The sequence below is a fragment of the Lepisma saccharinum genome, chromosome 10 (genome assembly GCF_977018435.1).
Source record: "Lepisma saccharinum chromosome 10, izLepSacc3.1, whole genome shotgun sequence".
In the NCBI taxonomy this organism is placed as follows: domain Eukaryota; kingdom Metazoa; phylum Arthropoda; class Insecta; order Zygentoma; family Lepismatidae; genus Lepisma; species Lepisma saccharinum.
Window position 1 is genome coordinate 38,032,059 of NC_139238.1, and position 23,985 is coordinate 38,056,043.

Genomic DNA, 23,985 nt, shown 5'->3' on the forward strand with positions numbered 1-23,985 from the left:
ATCTGTTCTTTCCTGCATTTCTTGAAAACGAAGCACACTTCCAACACCACATTGCTTTCCAGTGTAAGCATAACTCTCTCAACCCCCACTGCCAACCTGAAGGTTGGGTCTTCAGACAAATACTGCCAGCATTCGTGGCAGAGTGGTTAGCATTGCAAGCTACGATGCCAGGGAACCTGGGTTTGAATTCTGGCATGGGCATTTCTTGTGACTGTCCTCATCAGTGTCATCATATCATCACTCATTTTCATCTTATCATTTAGGCAAAACTGGCAGAAAAAAGAAAGTAAAATACACCAAAGCGATCACTTCAGACAAATATTCTGTTTTGTGTGTCTGAAAATAAACATTGTTGTTGTCCCAGAGTATGGGTACTTGGTTTGAGTAAAATGGGTTGCCCAACAACACCACATCAATGTCACCATGGCTGTTATGTTGGGAATCATTTCATTAAAGCTTGGCTCATGCCTTGTGCCAACATTGTAATCTTAAAAAAGGTACTCACAATGACATGTTAGGTTGTTATCCTCTATTTCTCCAAGTTCTCTTTGGTTCTTCTGGAATAAATTGTGAACAGGCACACATGTTGGAGAATGAGTCATTAAAAAGTACAAAGTATGGGAAGGTTAAAATGTTTGAAGCACTACATGTAAAAGATGAAGGTTATAATGTATTGTTCCTATGCAGTGACGTGTGGTGATGTCGACACTTGGGGTAGCAGACAGTGGCATGCTCAAGGGGGGGAGTTGATGTGGGTCACACCCCTCCCCCTCTTGGGGCCAAGTATTCCTAAAAAAAAAGATTGCAAAATGATGAATGAGTACTAGAAAAAAGTATACGTAACCTCCACCCACATTCAAAAATAAAAAGCTATTTGATTTGACTACTAAGCCAGAGACCCTGGGTTCAAATCTCGGCTTGGCCATGGGTATTCTTTGTGTGTGTTCCTTCATCAATTTTATCATATCATCTTCGCGATTAGCCAAAAGTGACTGAAAAGTGAAGTAAAATAAACCAAATGAAGCAATCAGTCAATGATTTGATTTCATTTTTGTTACTACTTAGCATCGCTTTTTTGTCACATTTGGTTAATTGGGAAGATGATACGATAAAATTAATGAAGATACAAACACAAAGAACACCCATACCCAGGTCGGGGTTCGAACCCAGAACTCCTGGTGTCGTAGCGCAGTGTGATAACCACTCCCCCACGGTTGGTTGATTTGGTGTTTTAAGTACACTTTATGCACAGAATCAAAACAGGTAACAAAGCACACTTTTTTGTAGTTTCTTCAATAATATTCATTTGGCTTTTTGAGTTCTGAGATACATTTTTCATTCCAAATTATTTCATTATTCACTGCAGAGTAAAACACACAGGACCAGAATGCATCACGGGTTCGAATCCTGGCCTGGATTGTTCATATGAGGTCCCTTCATCAATTTAATCATATCATCACTCATCCTCATTTTCGCGAAAACCAAATGTTGCAGAAAAGAGAAGTAAAATAAACCAAACCAACAACAATATGAACATGCATTCTCTTGCCCAAACAAATACACCCGTATTTATGACTGTTGGTGGCCAATTATATTTAAATAAAACACTAGTAAAACGAGAGTGAGTGTGTGAGAGAGAGAGAGAGAGAGAGAGAGAGAGAGAGAGATCCTGAGCACATATTTGTAAATTAATCATTATGTATTCCATATTTTGAAAAAAAAATCAAATAAAAATATATAAATAACTTACGTGAGTGAGTAGGAATGTTTCAGAACGATGTTTTGGAAGTCTGTACTACTTCCTTCATCAGGTAATAAAAAAAAAAAAAAAAAAAACTTTAGGTGCCAAACATGGTACTGCATTGTCAAATGGTAAGTTGAGGATTCAGGGTGAAGATAGAAAAGGTAAAAAACTTACGGTGACAGCATAAAAACTCCGATGGAAGTCTTCGCTGGTTAAAAATTCACTACGTTAAAAACAAAAACCACAACTAAAATAAATAAAAATCGAAGACCTATTACAGTCACCTAGTGACTTCTGTCAGTGTTGGGTAGAAAGAAAGCATACCATTATTGTCTGCACATAATACGTTCCCATTTCATAAATAGTAAAACTACATCCCATATCATACATACATATTGTACAACGTGTAAAAGATTGTGTAAAAACAGAGAACATAAGTACTGCAGAAAATTTTATCCTTAGTTCTTTAGAGGATTTAAAAAAAAATCTATGAGAAACCAATCCCCTGTCTGTCTATAGGAGATACACTGGACCGAGGGGGCAAGGGAGGTAGAGGTAGAAATCTTCCTTTTTCCTTCGGGTGGCCGTTTCTACCTGGAAACTGGTCAGGCGGAGGAAGAGCGAGCTAGGTATCCAGCCAGCTTTGCCTGCGGATCGCACCGATGGACGAAAAGCGCATGGAAAAGAAAGTGTTGCATATGAACTGTGGCTTTAACAAGACAATAAATATTGTGATTTGAATATAAGGTGCGATTGATTGATCTGACTGATTGAGCTACTCCTCAGTACACGTCACTGTTCGTATGGAAGTGTGGCCTGTACTTAGGGACAGGTACGGAAGATGTCACGAGTGAGTGGAAGTGTATGTTGCCAGCTGTTTAGTTTTCAGTATCCCAAGTTTGCATACAATGCTGTTCACATTAAAATCAAAGAACCAGGTTTTGAGTAGAGTCACATATTTATGGTGACTAAAAGATCAAGAATTCAGTACAAAACTAGGCATATTTCGGGATCAAAAGCGTATATAAATTGGTGAATAAAAACCTAAATTTGATTTAAAAGAACAAAACTATACTTACTACACAAAATTAACATTGCACTTCTAATAGCATATTTATGTAGTTATCGGAGTACTGTATTGAGTTCATTCCTGTGTAAAGGAGCCCATTTTTGCTCCTCAAATATTTTGCAGCGGAGTTAATCAATTTTCAGTGATATGCATAACTCTCAGAATAATTTATCCTCAGAAGGTGTCAACCCCTAAATTTCATGTTTAAGAGTTTGTTTCGCATTTTACTGTTCATTTCACACCATTTTGTGGCAAAACATGGTAGGATAAAGTGCCTCACACCTTTCAAAAACATGAAAAATTAACATTACAATGTGTTATTTCTCATCTCATGTTTTCTTCAAAATGAACTCTTTATATTTTTGCCAACCACCTGTTGGCTTTCTTAGAAAAAGGCCAGAGAAGATGATGTAGCTATTTCTAGATAGAAATGTGTAAAACAGATGAGGGAAGGGATGGATATTTTGTACATGCATGGCTGCCCACCATACAAGTGAGCCTGTTATGATGATGACATCATATCTCTTCACTTCCACATTTTTGTTAAAGTGCAGATACAAATAAATTTACATTGATGTTCATAAAAATGTACGAGACAACTATACAAGCAATACTATTATATTATGTTAAACAATAGCAAAAGTCTGTTGTCTCACTGACCTAAACATCCTGGAAAACCTGGAAAAATTCAGGGAATTGATTCTGTGAATGAAAGAAAAATGATGGAAGAGTTGGGGAATTTCATAAACAATTCTCAAAATCTTGGAAAAGTCACAGAATATGAAATAACATTGTACATTTGATGAACATGAACTTTTCATGTATTTGTAAATGATAACTTACTACAAAAAGGGTTTTGTATTTTCAAAGGAATATCAATACTTCCATATTTCCACACTCAAACTTCTCCGAAAACTGAATTATAGTTAGTTGAAACATTCCAGAATAAGCTGGAAAGGTATTTCCAAATGCTTGTAAAATCCTAGGGAAGTCATGGAAATTTGTTTGGTAGAATGAGTTTTACCCTGGCACTTGAAATATAATAATGATATCGGTTGCCAAACTCATTTACTTGTGCAACATTTGCCATATGTTTGCTATAATCTGTTCTTCATTGTCCAGAGCTATTCTTCTTCATTACCTATACTCCTCGAAACAAATACGTTCTGACATGCCCTTTATGGTTGACATGTGTGCATTTGAAATGGTGTAGGTCAGTAATGGTGGCATTAAGCAGAGATAGATCGTAAACATTCTGGGCATATGCTTGAAACAGTGAATCACATCATCAACTATGAAGTTGGGTTCAAAAAAGTGTGTTCCAGTTGGGTCCCTAGTCAGCTGATAAACGTTAGCCAACCTCATTTTCTCTGATGGCATGCTGATGCTAGTGCACTGATGGCGAAAGCGAATTAACACTGGTGGGGACTATATTGAAAAGTGATGATACTGTTTAAAAGAGGACATTCCAAACTTTTGTTTAAATGTAAGATCATAAACTTCCCTCACTTATTAAAGAAGTTATAGCCCAGAAGGCAAAACTTATTGAACAACCTACGTAATTGCTTCTCCTAATTGAAGGGCTTGGGAATAAAACATGGTAAGGGACATTTTGGTCATTATTGAGTTTATTAAGAGAAAAGTTTATTAGAAGCAATCTACACTGTAGATAAATTGTTCCTTTGTTGTGTTTATTAATTTCAGAAGTGATCAATGAGTCCAATGAAATTGCATGATATGGCCATTATTTGCGAAAATTGTAACTCAACAATGACCAAAATGTCACTTACCATGTTTTACTCCTGAGCCTTTCAATTGATACCTTTGCAGGATGTTTCCATATCTGATTTCTCTTTATGCTCTTTGCAGATGGTAAGGCATGGTGGTTGCCTGGGTCTTGGGCTAGCAGCAATGGGAACTCACCGTCAAGATGTGTATGAGCAGTTGAAGTTTAATCTGTACCAGGATGATGCGGTAACAGGCGAAGCAGCGGGTATTGCTATGGGAATGGTCATGCTTGGATCAAAGTCGACCCTTGCAATTGAAGATATGGTTGCCGTAAGTACCATTTTCCAGTACTTTAGACTCATCTGGTTCCTGAACCTTACTCAGATATTAGTTTTTCAAACGCTTCTCTTGAATAACACTATGTGTTGAATACAACATGCTGTTAACTGTCAGAGTCCAGGAACAGGACTAACAAAACACAGCACACAATAAAATAACAATGTAAAACAGATAAATACGCATAAACAAGTTACTATCTCTGCGCGATACTTGTAAAGGTTCTGTTAATTTGTGTGGCTCCTGCTACCACTTGGGAACTTGTTGCTTCACTGCTGGGCAGGTTTCCAGTTCCTGTTGTTTCCCTGCATGCTGCTAGGAGCGCCGGTGTAACCAGTTTGGTCCGCTATGTTTGCTGCATACGCTTGGATTCAGTTGCAGCACTACTGGGAGCCAAGTGTGATGCACCTGACCGATGTCAATGTTGAGGACATTGATTGTATTTATTATACAACCACATATTTTATTCCCCAATCACAAAAATGTAAAACTGATATTTTGCAAGTTTTTTTGCCAGCATTGTCAGTTCAAGAATTGGAGAAGGCTAAAAACTAGATCTTAGCCAATGTCAGTGTATCAGTATCGGCTGATACCAGTAGTACAGGTGTCGTAAAGTATAGTTCGGAATTTATTCATGATTCGATATTTTTATGGAGTTGGAGTATCTTGCAGTGTTTTCAAAATTTCTGGATATTATGCAAGTTTCAAAATTTTTATTTATTTTTGCACCAGTATTGTGCGAAAAATTCCAACCTTAGATAATCAAACACTGGTCTCCCACATGACAGTTAAGATTCTCTACCGAGTAACTAGACCACTGTGGCTCCTTGCTAGAAATTTGAAAAAATTATAGTAATATGACCAATTATGCTTTAGGGGAGAAATTCACCTGTCATGTATGGTTATCTGGTTTCTTAGAACAGGTAAATCATATTTGTTTGTCTTTATGCTTGAGAGGAGGAGGGAATTTATGGTGGAGGATGCCCACAAAGTACCACGTTCTGTTAGTGGATCTCTGCTGTTTCGGTGCTAATGATGCCTAAATTCACTGCTTCCAGTTTCTATTCAACAGATATGTCGATACAAATGAAGATGTGCGATTGGGACATATACAGCATGCCAAGGCTGCCCAAACTATGGTCTGAAGGGCCATATGCCCACCATTGCTTCTTATGGTATGGCTCTTAGTACCATAAAACAAATAACGTAAAAATATGAATTCCACCATTTTGAATCCAATATGTTGGCTAGATGTCAACATGAAACACAAAGATTCTAAACAACTTAGATGCGTTCTCTCCAGTGATGCTAACAGTGATCAAAGTAGAGGTGTCAGTTTTGAGATATAGGCTTCTGGAAATTGTTTCAAATATACGAACTAAATTTTCAGGGGAGGGGGTTGACGATATATAACTCAAATATTTGAGCAGGCAGGACACATTTAAGCAGCTTTACGACAGACCGATGGCCTATGAACTGGATAAATTCCAGCCTCTCAAAGCAATTAAGTAGTTCCAGCTTGCTAAAGATTTGGGACGAATTCACCACAAGATTTGTATTTGCCGCAGCGTTGAAAAAGTGACCTTCGCAGAAGCAGTCCTGTTGGATACATATGCACAACCTGTAGAAGTTTCATCAAAATTGAAGAGTGTTCAGGCCACTTGACATGGAATGTCCCCATTTCTTCAAAACTACACATGTTTCAGTTCTGTCATTTTTTCTTTTCTTTTAAACATGACATATACTCGAATTGCAAAATAATAGGGATGGGTCGATATGAAATTTTGGCCAATACCGATAAAGTACCGATATAAATTTTACCGATACCGATAACCGATATTCTACCGATCCGATATAAAATTAGAAATGGTCCTTGAAGAACCTGAAAGGTTCACTGACCTCTTTAATAAATGTGTATTTCAAGGTGACTGCAGTGCAAGATAAATTGCATATTTAGACATTTACTTTTTTAGGAAGTAGGGCATGGATATTATCCATAAAAATTACAACAAAATGGCAGAATTTTGCACTAAAGTATCAGATAATAATCGATATATCGGATCAGTAAAATAATCGGTAATTTTACCGATACACCGATATGCCTATATCGGCCGATACCGATAGAGTACCGATTAATTGGGCCCATCCCTACAAAATAATATCATTGTTACTATTATTCAATCAGAGTTTGAAGAAGTTCTTTGTTTCCCTCTGAGTATTATGGAATAGATCTTATAAAATTGGTATAACTTTTCAACCACTGATTTTTGCATATAATATTTCACTTTTACATGTAATAACAAAAACTAAAGATCACTTTAACAATGTGCAACAATTAGAGGTTCAAGGAGAAATGCCCAATTTTCCAAATTTCTTGTGAGTTACTACTTTCGAAAATGTATGATTTCAGTTTTGTAAAAAAATGTGGATGGGCATTACATATCTTCAGAGGATGGTCTTATGCCATGCTTCCCTCCAAATTTGGTCCATCCTGCATCCTTAGGGCCGCCGCTTGAAATGAAATTCTGGAAATTATTTCTGTAAGCTTCAACAGTGCCACTTTTATAAATTATTCTTTCCCCAAAAAAAGTATCTGCCTATATTTAACAAAACTTTGCACGGTTGTAGGAATGTAGTGCTACATACTACTGTACTTTTTCATTCACTTTGGTCTATTGTGGTGGCCTCAAGGGCATTTGTTTGTTAAATTTCAATATTTTTTTCTTCCTTTAACTATCATAATTGGAAGGTACATTGTATAAATTTCACCTCTGTTAAAGCCCTGTAATTTTAAAAATAAACATAACTAAAATTCACATCTGCAAACTTTCATTGCAGCAAGTTTGAAAAACACATGCAGTTGGGAGAGGCTCTCTTCTGCTAAATGTTAAGTACTTGTATAACACATAATATGTTATAGTTTTGGTGAGCCTGACAAAAAGTTAGGCAGAAAGTAATACCATTCCACCTGACTTCCATCTTCTAGCATCAGACATGTTCTCTATAACATTTGTAGCTTTCAGTCATTTTGTGTTGACAGTGCTGGTTAGAAAGTGGCAAAATGATGGAATTTTATTAATTTATTGCATGCTCTTTATTACTCTGTTTCAAGGATTGTAAAGTGTCAGAGCATGCAGATATTTGTAATAGTTTTGTGTTGCCTAATACATTCTTGTGTCAAATATTCATTATAACAGTGAATGTAATCCCCATGGGACTGAGAAATCATACAAAGATTTAATTGTATAGAATTTAGAAGGTGACAATGTCTTTTTTGCTGAGAGAGGTACAGGATCCTGGGGAACCTTACACATATCAAGATTACCTACCATACTATCTCAAATAGTTGACTTTTTGTAACAATATTTGTATATATTTTTTTGTTTGTGCTTTAACAGAATTTGAATGCTTTTAAGAACAAGAAAAGTGTGTTTGTAATGTTCGGATGAGGCTGCAAACTGCCAAACTTTTCCTAAGGAAGCATCAACATAATTGTGTGACAAGAAATTTTCGTTACTCATCTGGTTGCCATATGATTTATGCTGGGACATGATGCAATGTGTTAGGCAGGTTCTGTTCTATCCAAAATGAGCAGCACTTAAATCAATAATCAGATTATGTTGAGCAAACCTTGGGGATACTGTAGCGATTATTAAGTTTTTGAAAACTCCATTCCTATTGGACCTTTGGCCGTGCCCTACCTGTTTTTGAATTTTCCCTGTCTTTTGAAAAGCTCCTATAATATTCCAAAATCTTTCTAGAACATTCATGTGAATCTTCATGTAGTTTGTGTTCGCTGTTGAATAGATATTGTCAATAGTTTTGTGGCTACATAATAGTTTTGTGGCTACATAAGTCGATTAAACTATTGTTAATATCTAGACAATGGCTAAAGTGAACTTACATGAAAATGCACATGGATGCTCTAGAAGGAATTCTAAGCATAAGTAATTTTTCAGAATTTGAAATATAGTACTTTTTTTTTGAAAGGAGAGAAATTCTAAAACAGCTCTTCTGGCATTGGCCGAAGATTTAGCTGAGCCTTAAAGCCCAACAACAGGTATCTTGGGATGGACTTGATATCATTTGAGTCATCCCTAGCCACCAAAAAATTTCCAATTCTGCAGTACATTTTATGTACTTTTCTAGCTTGCAAATATCTAAAACTCAGCCATGCATAAACCTTAATAAGTCAGATTTATCAGTTTGTGTGAGGATGTAAATTAGGTTTTAATAAACCATAACTTAAAGCAATTTCCCTATGACTGCTACTGGTCAGTCTCACAACAGGGTCTTTTATTGTGGGTAAGATGTGGTTGGTGTATTCATCCTCATAACCATTGGTTTTTTTGACCAGTGTCCACTGGTTCTCTCAAGTAGCTCCTCACTTGTTCTCATGATGCTGAGTCAACACCAAAATTTTAGTTCTCCCACTGTGATCCACCTGAGAGTGCTTGCATCAAAGCCAAGACTGATAACTAGAGGCAGAGTTATATACACCAAAAAGGTCAAAATATGCATTAAAAATGCCAAAATATGTACTAAGTTTTAAAAATATGTCCTGAAAATTGTGTATTATGGTCTATAAATGCTTCATGAATTCACTAGTATTCACCTCCACCAGGAATGCCACTGCCCACGCAATTCCAGAAATTGAAGGAATTCCCATCTAGAGTTCCAGATTTCAAGTACAGTTGGAAAATAAAAAATGAGAGAAATGCTTTCAGTCATTTGTACTTTTATGGATAAAGACTGTTTTCAAAGCAGAAAATTATACTTAAGCTGGGGCTTATTTTAAGTTTTTGTTGTGCCGGACCCTGTGGTCGAGTGGTTAGCACATTGCGCTGCAACGCCAAGGGTCTCAGGTTCGAATCCCGCTTGGGCTTGGTTGTTTGTGAATGTCCATTCATCATTTCATCACTCATCCCCATCTTTGCAAATGTGAAGTAAAATAAACTAAATCAATCAACCAATCAGATTTTTGTTGTAAATAACAGGATCTTCATGGACTACTTATTAACAGCTAAACAATAGTAACAATACCCTCCATTGTATGCAAAACTTGTAAAAGAGAACAATAAAAACCACATGGGTACCCACAACAATCAGTCTTAAGTAGTAGTTGTTGCATAGGGTTTACATAGCTCTGAAATCCTGGCTAAAACCCAGAAGACTACCTACTTTAATATTGTTACTTATAGGTAATACACGGACAAAAAGTACTACAAGGCACCACACTTACATATAAACTTTGATCTTTATGGGTGCTTTCATCTTAAACTTAATACTTAAATGCTAAGAGTAGACTTCACATTAAATAACTGTCGCATCGGTGGTAATCTTTTGTACATTGTTGAGGCAGTTTTGTCTTGACTCTCTTGGTATTGCAAATTTCTAACTATCATTCGTCCACAGCAAGAATGAAGAGAATGTACCAGGTGTATAAGCTTAAATCTGCTGTTTTGTAGTCAGAAAAACACATGGTTTGTTCATAGAAAGCAACAAGAAATTTTTTCAAAGTACTTGCCCTCGCAAGCTACACATTTTGCCCACCTCTCGGGCAATTTGTGGATACCACGCCAAAAAAGTCCTTCTCTTTCGAGGAAAACCACTCATCAAGCCATTTTCGGACGTCTGCATACGAATTGAAGTGCTGCTCAGCGAGGGCGTGGCCCATCGACGAAAACAGATGGTAGTCGGAAGGGGCCAGGTCTGGTGAATAGGTGGGATGGGGTAGCACCTCCCAGTTGCATGTCTCCAAGTAGTTTTGGACCAGTCTTGACGTGTGCGATGGGGCGTTGTCGTGGAGGAGCCTTTTGTCACACAGAGCACGGTGCAATTTGATCAGTTGTTGGTGGTAGCGGTGGGCAGTGACAGTTTCACCAGGTTTCAACAACTCAAAGTAGACGATACCCTGTTGATCCCAACAAACACACAGCATCGTCTTCCGGCCGAAGCGATTTGGTCTCGAGGAAGATGTTGATGGTTGGCCGGGATCAACCCACGATATCTTGCGTTTAGGATTCTCGAAATATATCCACTTTTCATCGCCAGTCACAATCCGATGCAGGAAAGACTTTCTTTTTTGTCTGGCAAGCAAGATTTCGCATGTGTTTTGGCATCTCTCCAGCTGCCGATTGGTCAATTCATGCGGCACCCATTTTCCGATCTTTTGAACCTTTCCCATGGCACGTAGACGTATGGAAATGGCTGCTTGAGTAACACCCAATTGCTCGGCAAGCATCTTTTGCGTTTGGGTATCGTCCTCATCCAAAAGAGCCTGCAATTGATGGTCCTCAACCTTCCTGGGCCGATTTTCGTGCTTGTCACTCAGGTCAAAATTGCCATCTTTGAACTGATGAAACCAATCCAGGTCAAAATTGCCATCTTTGAACCGACGAAACCAATCCCTGTGTGTTGTTTCCAATACTGCATTGTCACCATAGGCCTCCACAAGCTTTCGATGTGATTCGGCAGCTGATTTCTTCAAATCGAAGCAGAAAAGCAGAGCTTCCCGCATATGCTCTTTTTCTGGCACAAAACTAGACATGCTTACCATGGGAACACTGTCTGTTGTTGTCTGCACGTGCTGACTAGGTGCACTGATTCGTGTTGGCAGATGTCCAACTCATACAAATACCAGGTGTGGCATGCCCATGGTAGCTTCATACGCTCACTAACGCGTCTATGAGCAAACAGCAGATTTAAGCTTATACACCTGGTAAACAAATGCACATGCCCTAAGAGAAATTTCATTAATTAATTCCGATGGCTGCTGTTTCAAATCATTAGAATATAGTGTGTCTGAGAAAAGAATACCTAAGCTTCTATACTGACAGGGAGGTTTATTTTGCATACCTTATCTCCAAAAGAGCCGACATGAGAATTAACAAATTAAGTCAGAAATTCGTAAGTCCCATTCTTTTGTTTATATTTACTTCGTTCTTGCACTGTATGGAGAATACCATGTTCCAGTGTAGTACTTTATATATTTCCAGCTTGGAGAGAGGGGAGTTTCCATTAAATTCTTTTGGGAGCATTTATAAGCATGTAGCATCTTTCAAGGGATGAACATTCGCAACAATAAAGGGAAATGTCCCTCTTATCCCCCCCCCCCCCTCCTCAACAAATACCACTCAGACATAAGTACACACACAGATTTACGAAGCTGATGCCACCCTGCTACTGTCACTAGCACTTTTAGATGTCCCTGATTGGTAGGAGGACTACAGCAGTAGTAGTTTCCAATTACTGCATGTCCTTGACCCAACTACAGCTAACCGTTTTGTGACATAGGTTACTCTCAACACAGAGAACAAAAAAATGACAGAGGCAAATTAGAAATGACCGATTCCATGAAAATTACTTCCAACTTATGCAATAATATGCACATTAAGCTCAGATATGCATGAATGCCTCAAATATGCATTTATATGCACTATCAAACTTTGGCAGAGGATTCCCAATCAAGTGGAATGAATTTATCGATAAACATACAAATTTACCCAAAGGAAAAAAAAGCATGCAAATATGCAAAGTTACTCCTACAGAATCAACCAAGTTACACAGAAATCCTATAATTAAACTAAATCCCCAGTATCTGTGAGGTGGCATGCATTAAACGAGACATTCTTCACAGGTGACAGCTGTATCATATTCATCATAGTCGAATGTTCTGTAGTACTGAATCTGATCGTTACTTCGGAATCTGAACATTTTGAATAGCAAGTAATCCCACTGCCATTTTACTGTGAACAAAATTAGGAAAATAAAAAAGGAACTTTGAATTGGTAGGAGCTTTACATGCACATTGAGGTTTCTATTTTGCATTTTGTTATTCAGTGGATATCTGATTTAACGTCATGTACTGTAATCTAGTAAAATATCGATTTATTCTCTTGTTTCTTTTACTGCCAAGACTACTGTGTTAATCTTCGAATGTTGATACATCATTTCTACTTTTGATGCTTCAGTCTGAATAACGCAGCAACTGGGCTGATTGGCTTTCATTTTACTTTGTTTTATTATTTTTTTAAATTTGGAAGTTATAATTTATTTGCTTTTAGAATGTTCTGATTTGAGGTGAGAGGGTGGAATACAAGTCAAAATTGGGATGACTTGCATTACTTTGCTATATTCTAAACGGTTCATTCTGTTCCCCAGAAGAAGCCTGTTTCTTACAAACATGTAATTGTGTATTTGTGATTCTTTCGATTTTGTGTGTGCACATTTCAGTGGCACAAATAAGCTCACTGGAAAAAAAAATTGTCACCCCCTGGAGACATCACTCTAATACCGAGTAACACCAACTCTGACCCTGGTAACCACCTCGATTCGGCGAGGTAAGGAGTCCACAAGGTTCTGCAGGTATTCTACATCCAGTTGACACCACTCGCTGATCAGAAGATCTCGTAAATCTTCCAAATTGCCGGGATGCTGATTTCGATGTTTCACCCGCTGTTCCTAATAGTACCACAAATGTTCTATGGGGTTAAGATCAGGTGATTTAGTGGGCCAGGCGAGGTGCGATAGGGTGCCTGAGTGTTCATCAAACCACTCCCATACGCGTGCTGCCCTGTGAACATGGCAGTTGTAATCTTGGTAAATGGGGGTGTCCACAGCATGCTCATCATGAAGATGTTGACTGAAGGGAAACCCCTGATCACCAAGAATGTTCAAATAAACATACTGGTTCATGTTCACGGTCACCTGAATGAGTGGGCCCAGTGGATAGTAAGAAAAACACCCCTAAAACATCCCAAATCCACCCCCTGCCTGAAATACACCCTCCACACACTGCAGATAACTTGCCTCATTTGACCGTCGGTGCACTCAATGCCTTGCGTCATTTGAAAAGAGGCAAAATCGCGAATCATCAGCCCACATTACACGCCTCCAGTCTGCTACTGTCCAAGTTCGGTGTTGTCTGGCCCATGTCAGACATGCAGCTTTGTGTTGCTGTGAGGAAAGGCCTCTTTCGAGGTACCAGACTCCATATGCCCATGGCATGAAGTTCTCGTCGCAATGTTCACTCGGAAATTGGTTGGGATGGACCTTCATTCACTGACTGCAACAATTTCGGTCTGCTTTGAAACCGATTGTCATTCACAAGATGTGACACTCGTCTCCTGTCACTCTGGATTAGGATATTTTTCCGACCACACTTCTCATGCCTTGTTTCATTGCCACCAGTGGTACACCATTCCTTGTACACACGTTGGACAGTTCGCGTTGATACACCAACAAACGCAACTTCACTCACTGTGTGACCATGGGCATGCCCAAACACGATAGCCCTTTTTGCCACTCCGACACATCCCTGGCTTTGTCCATCTTGACACACTATTTCCATACTGGATAACGGCTTCCGCACTCAACGTTACTGCTATAGTCACACAGCAATGACCCAGACACAATGCACCATGCCACTCCTCATCAACGCCATCTGTAGGTGCATCAGGAAACCACCTTGCTTTTGTGCAGGGATGACTTAATATTTTGTCCGGTGATCTTATATGAAATATAAAATATATAATAAAATGACTAATTGAAAATGAGAGAAGTACAGTGTTAGGATATTTGAAGTGATTGTGATATACCACAAATATAGAATGTGGTAGAAAATTATTAAGGATAAAAGAGAAAAATCATTTTTTAGTACTACTATATCACAGTTTTTTTTGGGGATTTCAAAATGACACTTTTGGCATGCCATTACGGGCATGATTGCCATTTTACTCCTGTCTTAGTGAACGATATGTTATTACGTGGTTTTCTTGGAGGTTAACTGTCGTTTAAAGGTGGTGTGTGTGTGTGTTGGGGGTGGGGGATCACTTGCTTGGAACTTTGTGGCGATTGGCATTAACATATTACGGTAGTTTACACTTTTTTTGGTAGTTTTAGACGATTATGTTGATGTGATTGCTTAATTTTGAATGTTTAAGAGATAGGAGAGATTTCTTTTTGTAAAAACCAATTTTTTTGGGGGGGGGCAAAGCAGTCATTGATAGTAATTTTTCTTACGCTAATTCTTAGTTTTCCAGATCTTTTTTGTTGGGTGGGGGACATAAATTGACATGCTTACCAAGCTGCATAAGATACTATTTATAAAATATTAAGTGCAAATTAAATTGTGTTTTCAAACAATTGTTATTATTTTTCGCCTTGAATTTTTGGAAAATTTGTTTTGTAAACATGTAAATATGCATGAGTTTCACCGTTCCTTCAGTGTTGCTAAGGTGTGCTCTATTTGGATGGGCAGGAAGGGAAGATAAGCCAAATTTGTATTGCTGCTGGCTTGCTACAGAGGGGTTTTGGAAGGGAAGAGAGAAGGGAGGATTCATTTTCCCTCTTCTTCCTCATAAAGCTCTTCCTCTCCCAGTTCATCCTTTTTTCTTCAATTTTACCTGGTCATAGAGTAGCCATTCTGTCGTAATTTTGAAAATATCTCATATAAGCTGGATGGGGAGGAAGTTGCGGTAGATCCCTCTGTTTGTGGGGGCGACGCCCCTGCTCTCGAGTGACCCGCACTTTTCCAAATCCAAGGGATAACCTTGGTCTCGTGATTAGAATGTAGGCGCTCTCCCGAAGCCTCTAGTGCCATCTGTCTCCATCTCCTGGAAGGACACCTAGCGGTTAATGAGGACACCGGGCGCTGGAGGGAGCTCATGAAGCCACGGAGAGTTGAAGGCTGCATAAATGACAGGATAAGCCATGCTGCGTTATGAGCAAATTGTCGGAAGTGGGAGATGGATTGTCGAGATACAGGCCAATCAAGGAGGCCTGTGTAATGCTACTCAGGAGGAAGCATGAGTGAGCTATCAATCATGTGTAGCCATCCTAACGAGTGTATTTCTCCTGCCTCTGTGTAATCCTGCTGGTCTTTTTTGCAGGAAACCCCGTAATCGCTGCCGCAGGGTAACGAGGCATTTAGTGTCTGCAAATAATGAAATCTCTTCGAGGTCTTTTTCAAGAGCTCAGATATTTAATTAGCAACGTGAGGAAAGTACAGGGTTATTCAAAGTGATGTATCCGGTTTGAGACTATTTTTTGCACGTTTTCAAATACAGAGCGAGTGTTGGGATGTAGGGACCTTAAGTTTTCGCAATCGCGATAATATTGTTGATTGTTGTCAGGGGTTACAAGTGGATAAAATGATATATTAAACATATCTTTTATTTACAGTAAGTCGTTGAAATCTGCGAATGTAGCCTTTTTTGCGAATTTTACACGTATATACTCTCCAAAATCGGAAACTTCAGCTACGCATTCTTGAAGTCTTCTCTCATTCTTGTTCTGCCCTGAGGTTTGTATACTCAAACTCTTTTCATTCCAGAATTTTTCTCCCACCTGTTATTTCTGTCCCCAGTTCATATTTTCCTCCGATTTTTCTCCTTTGTTCCTTTGCCGACCTCCGTGGCGGGAGTGGTTAGCACAGCGCACTACGACGCCAGGGGGTCCCGGTTTCGAATCCCGGTCCGGGCTCGTGTGTTCTCTGTGAGCGTCACTTCATCAATTTCATCATACCATTACTCATCCTCATCGTCGCAAATAGCTAAAAGTGACAGAAGAGCGGCGCTAAATAACAAAAAAAAAAAAAAAAAAAAAGTTTTTCGTGCCCTGTATTTATAGAATTCACCGATCTGCTGGCTAGTGTATCTCAAGATGCACGCTTTGGCGTTCCGGAATCTGTAATCGTGAATGTGGAGATTCTAGTTGGAGACTAGCGAAACTTTAGCGGGTTTTTAGCCTAATTCAGATTATAGCGACTTTTCAGCAGATTTAGAGTCCATCGACTCAAGTTCATTTTATGTAGTGTTACCAACTTTTCGTAATTTAGGTGTTGGTAACACTGTCCGTGTGTGAGATTAAAGTAGGCGTAACATGGTGCCGATCACCTCAGCCATGGCAGAAACTCCTACCCCTACATCAACCATGTGTTCTTACGGCACTTAAACAGAGAGGGATGGTTTCCCGTTCTTTTTGTACCCTCTTCGATGAACATGCTTGTTCAATTTCACCGCTCCTTCAATATTTAACACCGTTCCTAAACGGCGGTGCATTTGCATGGGCAGCGAGGAAGGAAAATGAACGGAGCCTAACTTGTATTGCTGCCGGCGAAAACTTACTGCGGGAGGGGAAAAAGAGGAGGATCCACTCCCCCGGTTTTTCCTCATAAAGCCCCCCTCCCTCCTTCCCCGTTCATCCTTTTCTCTCCCCGGGCTGTTTGAGATGAATAACGATCTGCTGCTGTTTTCTGGGACGAGGTGTTAAATCTGAATTAATTAAAGCGGGGTCCGTTGTTTGCACGAGGAAAAAGGGGGCCGGGGCCGCCGGCTGCCTGTTTCTTTGTCGGACTCTGTTGCCCCATAATGCACCTTGTTTGTCGGAGGATTTCGGTGTGGGTTTAAAAAACGGTTGAAAGCTTTTTCTAAGTCTTTATCGCACCAGCGTGACTTGGTCTACTCTGCTTCGAATTGTATCCGATTTGAGCCGACCTCGTGGCGGAGTGGTTAGCACAGCGCACTACGACGCCAGCGATCCCGCGTTCGAATCTAAGCCTGGGCATGGGTTTTCCTTGTGAGTGCCCCTTTATTAATTTCATCATATCATCTCTCATCTTGGCGATTAGCCAAAAGTGGCAGCAAAGCGAAGTAAAATAAATGAAAACAATAATTCAATCAGTGTATCAAATTTGAAGTTTTTCGCTACAAGTATTCCAGGATTTTTATAGCCCCAATGGTTTAGTCGGTAGGGCGTCTAACTGCCACACGGGAGGCCCGGGTTCTATTCCCGGCGTGGGTGATCTCAGGTCGGAATTTTTACGCCTTATCCACGCATAAAGTGGCTCTGCGGCTCGCCCAGTTTCAAATCAGTGTTAGCTACCCATGGGGTAAAGGCCACCAGAGCTAGGTGCTGATTACATCACCTCCAAAATGGCCGAGATCGAGAATGTGTGGGGCCCTACCCTCCACATCTAAATGTGCCTTCATGGTACGTTGCTATTTACACGGAGAACTTTACCTTTACGTTACCTATCCCGGAATTTTTGTAATGCGTTAAAGTTTGTTTCGTATTATCTTCGATCGTTGGATTCCATATTTTTTTTTTTTATGGACCTCCTTGTAATGCTGTAACCGTGTAATCAAAGGGTCCCGCGTTCCCATGGAGATTCATTGCATAGTGGTTCGGATCCATCTCTAAACTGTAGGATCAGTTCTAATTAGCATCAAGTGGACTTAAAACAAATATGACACATTTAAATTTCTCATAAATTGTGTTTTATTGAGAACCTCCACCATGGTGTAGTAGTAACAGCGTCACCTTGTAATCAAGGAGTCACGGATTAGATACCTGATGGAGACATATTGCACATTGGATCGAATCCCACTGTAAACTCTAGGTCCAGTCTCAGTCAGTATAAGGCTTTTTGGACCTATCCACAGGATGTTCGTTAAACACGAACCCAGAGGGTTCTCTAAAAACTAAAATGAACTAAAGTTACACAACAGCCCTCTAAAGGCCAGGGCCTGCGTGAGGCGTTTTCATGTGGTGACACGTGGTCAGCGCATCGGGTCCCATCGCCGCAGTTTCCTGGCTTTCGAGACCAGATCCCGCTACTTCTTCTTTTCAAGTAGCTGCTCGATTGTCCTCATGACGCTGGGTCAATGCTTAATATTTTTGGGTTTCCACTAGTGAATTGAACTCTTGACCCCCTCGCACCAAAGGTGAGAGCGCTAAACATTCGACGCGAGCCTCTACATATGGGAATGGGGACTTAGGCTTAAGCTAAGTTAACTTTTTTTTTATATTATTATTAAGGAATTTGCTACAAGACATTCTGAATATAATCCGCTTTTTTGGGAGAGGGCAAATAAATTTGCGAGATATTTTGGATCTGTCGTCCATTTAATGGATTAATCACCCACTTGCACTGCCTCGATCGATGGGACGAAGTAAAAACTGTGGTACAACAATAAAAAAGGCCGTACTGTAGGAATGCAAAAATAATTCAGCTTTCCTCAGCCAAATCTATTATAGTGATTAAAATGAGCTCGAATTGCCAAAAAAAAGTTCTGCAGCGATTCGAAAAAAAAGGTCAAACTGTGGGTAACCCAAACCCGAGTCATAAATCAGCTTTAACATTTTCTAATATATCTTCGAAAGGCGTAATCGGAAAATAGTGCAGTTGGAATCTTTCCCACCCGTAATCCATGGATTTATGTCCTGTTACCTACCGATGATAATTCTCGACGTTATGCCACGCATATTCATGCGGAGAAAGATAGTGCGTTTTGTCCTGGCTCATGATTTATGCATTTGCCTACATAAGAATTCGAAGGATTCGAATTCGAATTGAACAAAACTGTATTGTGCATTATTGACTGCATTTTATTTTTCATTATTGATGGTACCGAGACGAGATGTGCTGTGTTTTGGAAGGTCTGTTTCTATTGGTCTCTACACATGGCACAAGAAACATATCGGGCCACTGTAACGTTTATGAAACTTTTTTTTTTGGTATGATGCTGATGCCTCATTTCGATTCTCCGAGCCCACGAAAGATAAGAAGTTTATTCTTAATGTATGCAATCACTGATCACAGTTTCGCAGTCACTACTGATGAATTAAGTTTGGAGCAACGATATACACATTATCGGTGTATTTTTTTCATTTTTCGTTAGTTCCCCCAAAATTCGCGTTTTTATTAGCACATTTTCCTGTCAAATATACCTAAAGTTCCACCTTTATTGCGCTTTTAAACTAGCATATTAAATTGTAGGTCACATGGTCTAAGTCTGTTCCTGATAGTTTTATACCTAGGAAACTATTTATGAGGAAGTTATTTTCCATTATTTGTCGCGCGACAAATATCGATGTTACGTCTCCCGTGTGATGGTAGGTGTGGTGTTCACTTGATCACCGTCAAAATCGCACCACTTTGTTCGGTAACGTAAAACGTACCTCGCTCAACAAATAAAATAACTGTGTTACGGCTCCCATGTGACGATAGTAGTGTTGGGCGATATATCGTCACTATAATTTGGCGATATATATCGTGGCCACGATATGTATCGTAACGATTTTTTGGCGATATATATCGTGCCCATCAGGGCATGAAATTTCCGGTCGCCAGGTCGCCATTGGCGACCAAAAGTTTGGGGCTGGCGACTTAAAATTTTGTTGTTTCAAATGTGTGTCAAACACGCCCGAACATCTCAATCCAACATTCATACATGGTTTTGGAAAGCGAGCTAACTTAAAACCCCGTGTCCACTCAATGCCGACCCCAAATTTATTTAATGTAGCATACTATGTAGCTAAACATGAGAAGCCATTTAAATACTTTGCAGATCTGCTGTGTTTGGCAGGAAAATTAAGTGTGAGTGTTCTACCTAAGTATGGCAATAAAAAGCAATGCAGAGAATTTATTCATTCCATAGCTGAAACTTTGAAGTTAGATCTAGTGGAGAAAATAAAGAAAAGTACGTACATTAGCCTTCTGATTGATGGATCCACAGATAGATTGTCAGTCGAGCATGCAAATGTGTATGATCGATACATGGATGCAATTGATGGTCACATCAAAGAGGACATTTTAGGAGTAATAGAGCTCCCAAACGCTACTTCTGCTGGTCACTTCACAGCCATAACTGATTATTTAGATTGGGCAATAGGTTAAAATAAATACAGAAACAAGTATTACATTGTAGGCTTGGGTACTGATGGTGCAGCAAATATGGTCGGGCACAAATCAGGATTGGGTGTGCAAATGAAAGATATTTGTAATAAAATTATAAATATTCACTGCCTTGCACACCGTTTGCAGTTAGCTGTGTTGGAGTTAAATATCTTAGAGCATTTGTTTCCGTGATTAGGAATAATTTTCAGTTTTTAATGGCTCTGCTAAAGACTTCACCTCTTGAGAGAAACGGCAGAAGTTATAGAAGAAATCCTAAAACTGAGTGATATCTACACTATTAGGTGGTTAGCCAGCAAAGAAAGTGCTGCAAGAGATCTCTTGCAATCCTGGAAAGCTGTTGTGAACCATCTTGAACAGGTGACCCATGGAAAAGACAATGATGGCGCTAAAGCTAAGGGTTTGCTGAAAAGTTTGAAGCAATTTAAATTTGTTAAGCTTCTGTACTTCCTTTTGGATTTCTACAGGAAACTGAACCCTTTAAGCGTGGCACTGAAAAATAAGAGTCTTTTGATTTCATCTCTGAAAATAAGAATTGAACACTGTATTTCAGTTTTGGCTGACCTGGAATCTAATGTTGGACCAAGCAAACAAGATTTCTTGGTCCATGTATCAATTTCAGGGAAGATCAGGGATGTGCAGCTCACATACATTCAAAATGGAGAGCGAGAGTTTCAGACTGTTAGAGGAAACTGAATTAACAATGCGAAGGTGCACATCACAGAAAGATTGCAATCTATATCAACAGATGTGATTGAATCTCTGCATGTTTTCGACAAATTGAGTTGGCCTCCCAAAGAAAATATTCTTCAGTTTGGGATAGAAGAAATAAAGAAGCTCTACATGTACTTGAACCTGAGCCTTTATAATGAGAAAATGGATGTTCTGTTAGCAGAGTGGGCAGAATAAAAACTTTTGTTTTCTTCTCTGACTTTGAATCAGATGCTGGAGAAGATTCACAGTGAGGAGTGTTCAGCAAGATTCCCCAATTTGCTCCAGATTTTGACATTTTGTGCTGTTTACCAGTGAGCACAGCTTCATGTGAGAGAGGTTTCAGCTGTCACAACAGACTCAAGACTATTTACAGGAACTCTCTAAAGACTGAGACACTGGATGAATTGCTCAGAGTTTCCGTAAATGAACGTCCCCCCCCCCCCCCTCCGGTCAGTGTTTGACCCAGCAGTTGCGATTGATAAGTGGTACTTCAGTGCAGAACGACAGTGCTACATAAACATTAATTCCTAAGGTATGTTCTTCTTAATAATTGCTCATATTTTTATTATTTATCAATATAAAATAGTGGCGACCAAAGATTTTAGTCCGGCGACTGACTTCAAACTTGAAATTTCATGCCCTGGTGCCCATGATATTTTGGCGATATTTATCGTGCCCACGATATTTTGGCGATACATATCGTGTCGCCGATATGTATCGTCTCCACGATATTTTATAAATTGAATACTTGTATTTTTACATATGGTACGTGTTCGATGGAAAAGTATGAAGATGGTATGCGTACTTTTGTGTTGCTCCAGTCCTTATTCCGTTTCTTCTTCCTTACACACTGCACTTGTGATGAAAGGAAAGTGTGGGCGTGAATTATATCTATTGAATGCATATATATATATATATATATATATATATATATATATTCTCTCTCTCTCTCTCTCTCTCTCTCTCTCTCTCTCTCTCTCTCTCTCTCTCTCTCTCTCTCTCTCTCTCTCTCTCTCTCGCTCGCTATTTCGATAAAATTTGCACTCTTGAACTATTTGCAGGTCGGTAGACTGCGAATATGTGCCACGTGATATGTGTATCTTGTCAACGATATATCATCCATCCAGGGCCGGACTGGCCCACCGGGACTCCGGGCAAAATCCCGGTGCGCCCTCTCGTATCGGCTCCCTTCCGAACACACAAATTCCTACTGCTCTCAATTTATCACAGATATAGCAGTGGTGAATATACATGTTCTTTTTTGTGCCCTCCTGGACTTCCACAGGAGCGAATTAAAAGGCGAACGACTGACCGGGGGCGCTAAACCGGGAGATTCTCCTTTGCTGATAGCACCAAAACCTTATTTCTGATTACATAAGCTTGGCTATTTGTTTGTTAGTCCACTATATGCACTGAAAAGCAAATCGGAACTGAGCATAGTTTAAAGTGGAATCAGGACCACTATGTGCCTCCACCTGGTGCGTTGCTAAAAATTTGAATTAATGGAAGTTCTACTGGCCTACTGCATAATACATTAACAGTACATAAACTGACAATTCACAAAAAGCAATATCAACATTTATCATTCTGTACTACAGTATGTAAATTACTATAGTGGCCTTAATGTTTAAATGTTATCATTAAAATACACGTTTCGTACTTTTTTTATTTTAAAAATACCTTCTCTATCAGTGGCGCAACCACAGGGGTGCAGGGGACATTGTCCCCCAATCTTTGGTGGAAATCAATTATATAGGGGGCAAGGGGGTTCAAACATCGAAGTAGAACAAAAAGCAAGAATCTAAGAGTAGCAGGTCAGAATGATAACTCAAGATGAAATTAGTTTTGCCCTATTTCTTTCATATTTCTTCCAGACGGCCAAGGGCGTCTGCAGGGGGCATTTGCCTCCCGTCGATTTCAAATTTTATACAAATAAAGAAATACATATCGTAAAATTTTTCTTGCTTCGCTCGCAGTGTCTCCTTTTTTTTAGTCTGAAGTCCAGAGCCGTAGCTAGGGAGCGACGAAAGTCGGATCTGGGAGCCCAACGATCTAAATGAAAATTCAAATAGTTTCTTCCGACACTATTGCATTAGCACCGACTTGTACCCCCTTTTTGCGTGAATCACGATGATAATAACGTCTTTGATGTTACTACTACTACTATTATTAGCACGTTTATCCTGGTGCCCCCCCCCCCCCCAACAAAAATTGGTGTTTGCGCTTCTGTTCTCTATTGTAATATGCCTTTCTTTCAGCTTTTGCTGTAATGATAGGCCATTACAATCAACGATTTCTTGGGCACCCTCTTAAGGAAACTTGCCACCGCCCTCTTATAGGTCCCAGTCCGGCCCTCCATCCATCAATATTTATCATGCCAGCGAAATGTAACGTGCCCAAAATTAATTAAAAATCATATGTCGCTTCACAACTATTTGAAACTTGAAAAAAAAAACTAGTTTGTGTATCACTTCACTTAAATACAGTGATACAATTCTACCCCGTTCGTTATACCAGTAAACTGCACCGCGGCTAGAAAGGATTATGATCTTCGCGAAAAATAATGACAGTATTGCCAGGCAGGGAAATATGTACCCACGATATTTATTGAGGTGATAATATAAATCGTGTTGGCGATATATGTATATCGTTACCACGTGTTGAGTGCTAGCCAAGACCGTGGTTCAGGCAAGG

At 39.5% G+C, this 23,985-nt stretch overlaps 1 protein-coding gene across 1 annotated transcript in view; it reads left to right on the plus strand.

Annotated features, from left to right (window-relative positions):
• The window catches only part of Rpn2 (Regulatory particle non-ATPase 2), a 112,628-nt gene that overhangs the window by 34,268 nt on the left and 54,375 nt on the right, over nt 1–23,985 (plus strand). Inside the window, exon 10 of the mRNA XM_083129737.1 lies at nt 4,683–4,871. Coding sequence (XP_082985863.1) covers nt 4,683–4,871 — 189 coding nt within the window. The remainder of the gene's footprint in view (nt 1–4,682; nt 4,872–23,985) is intronic.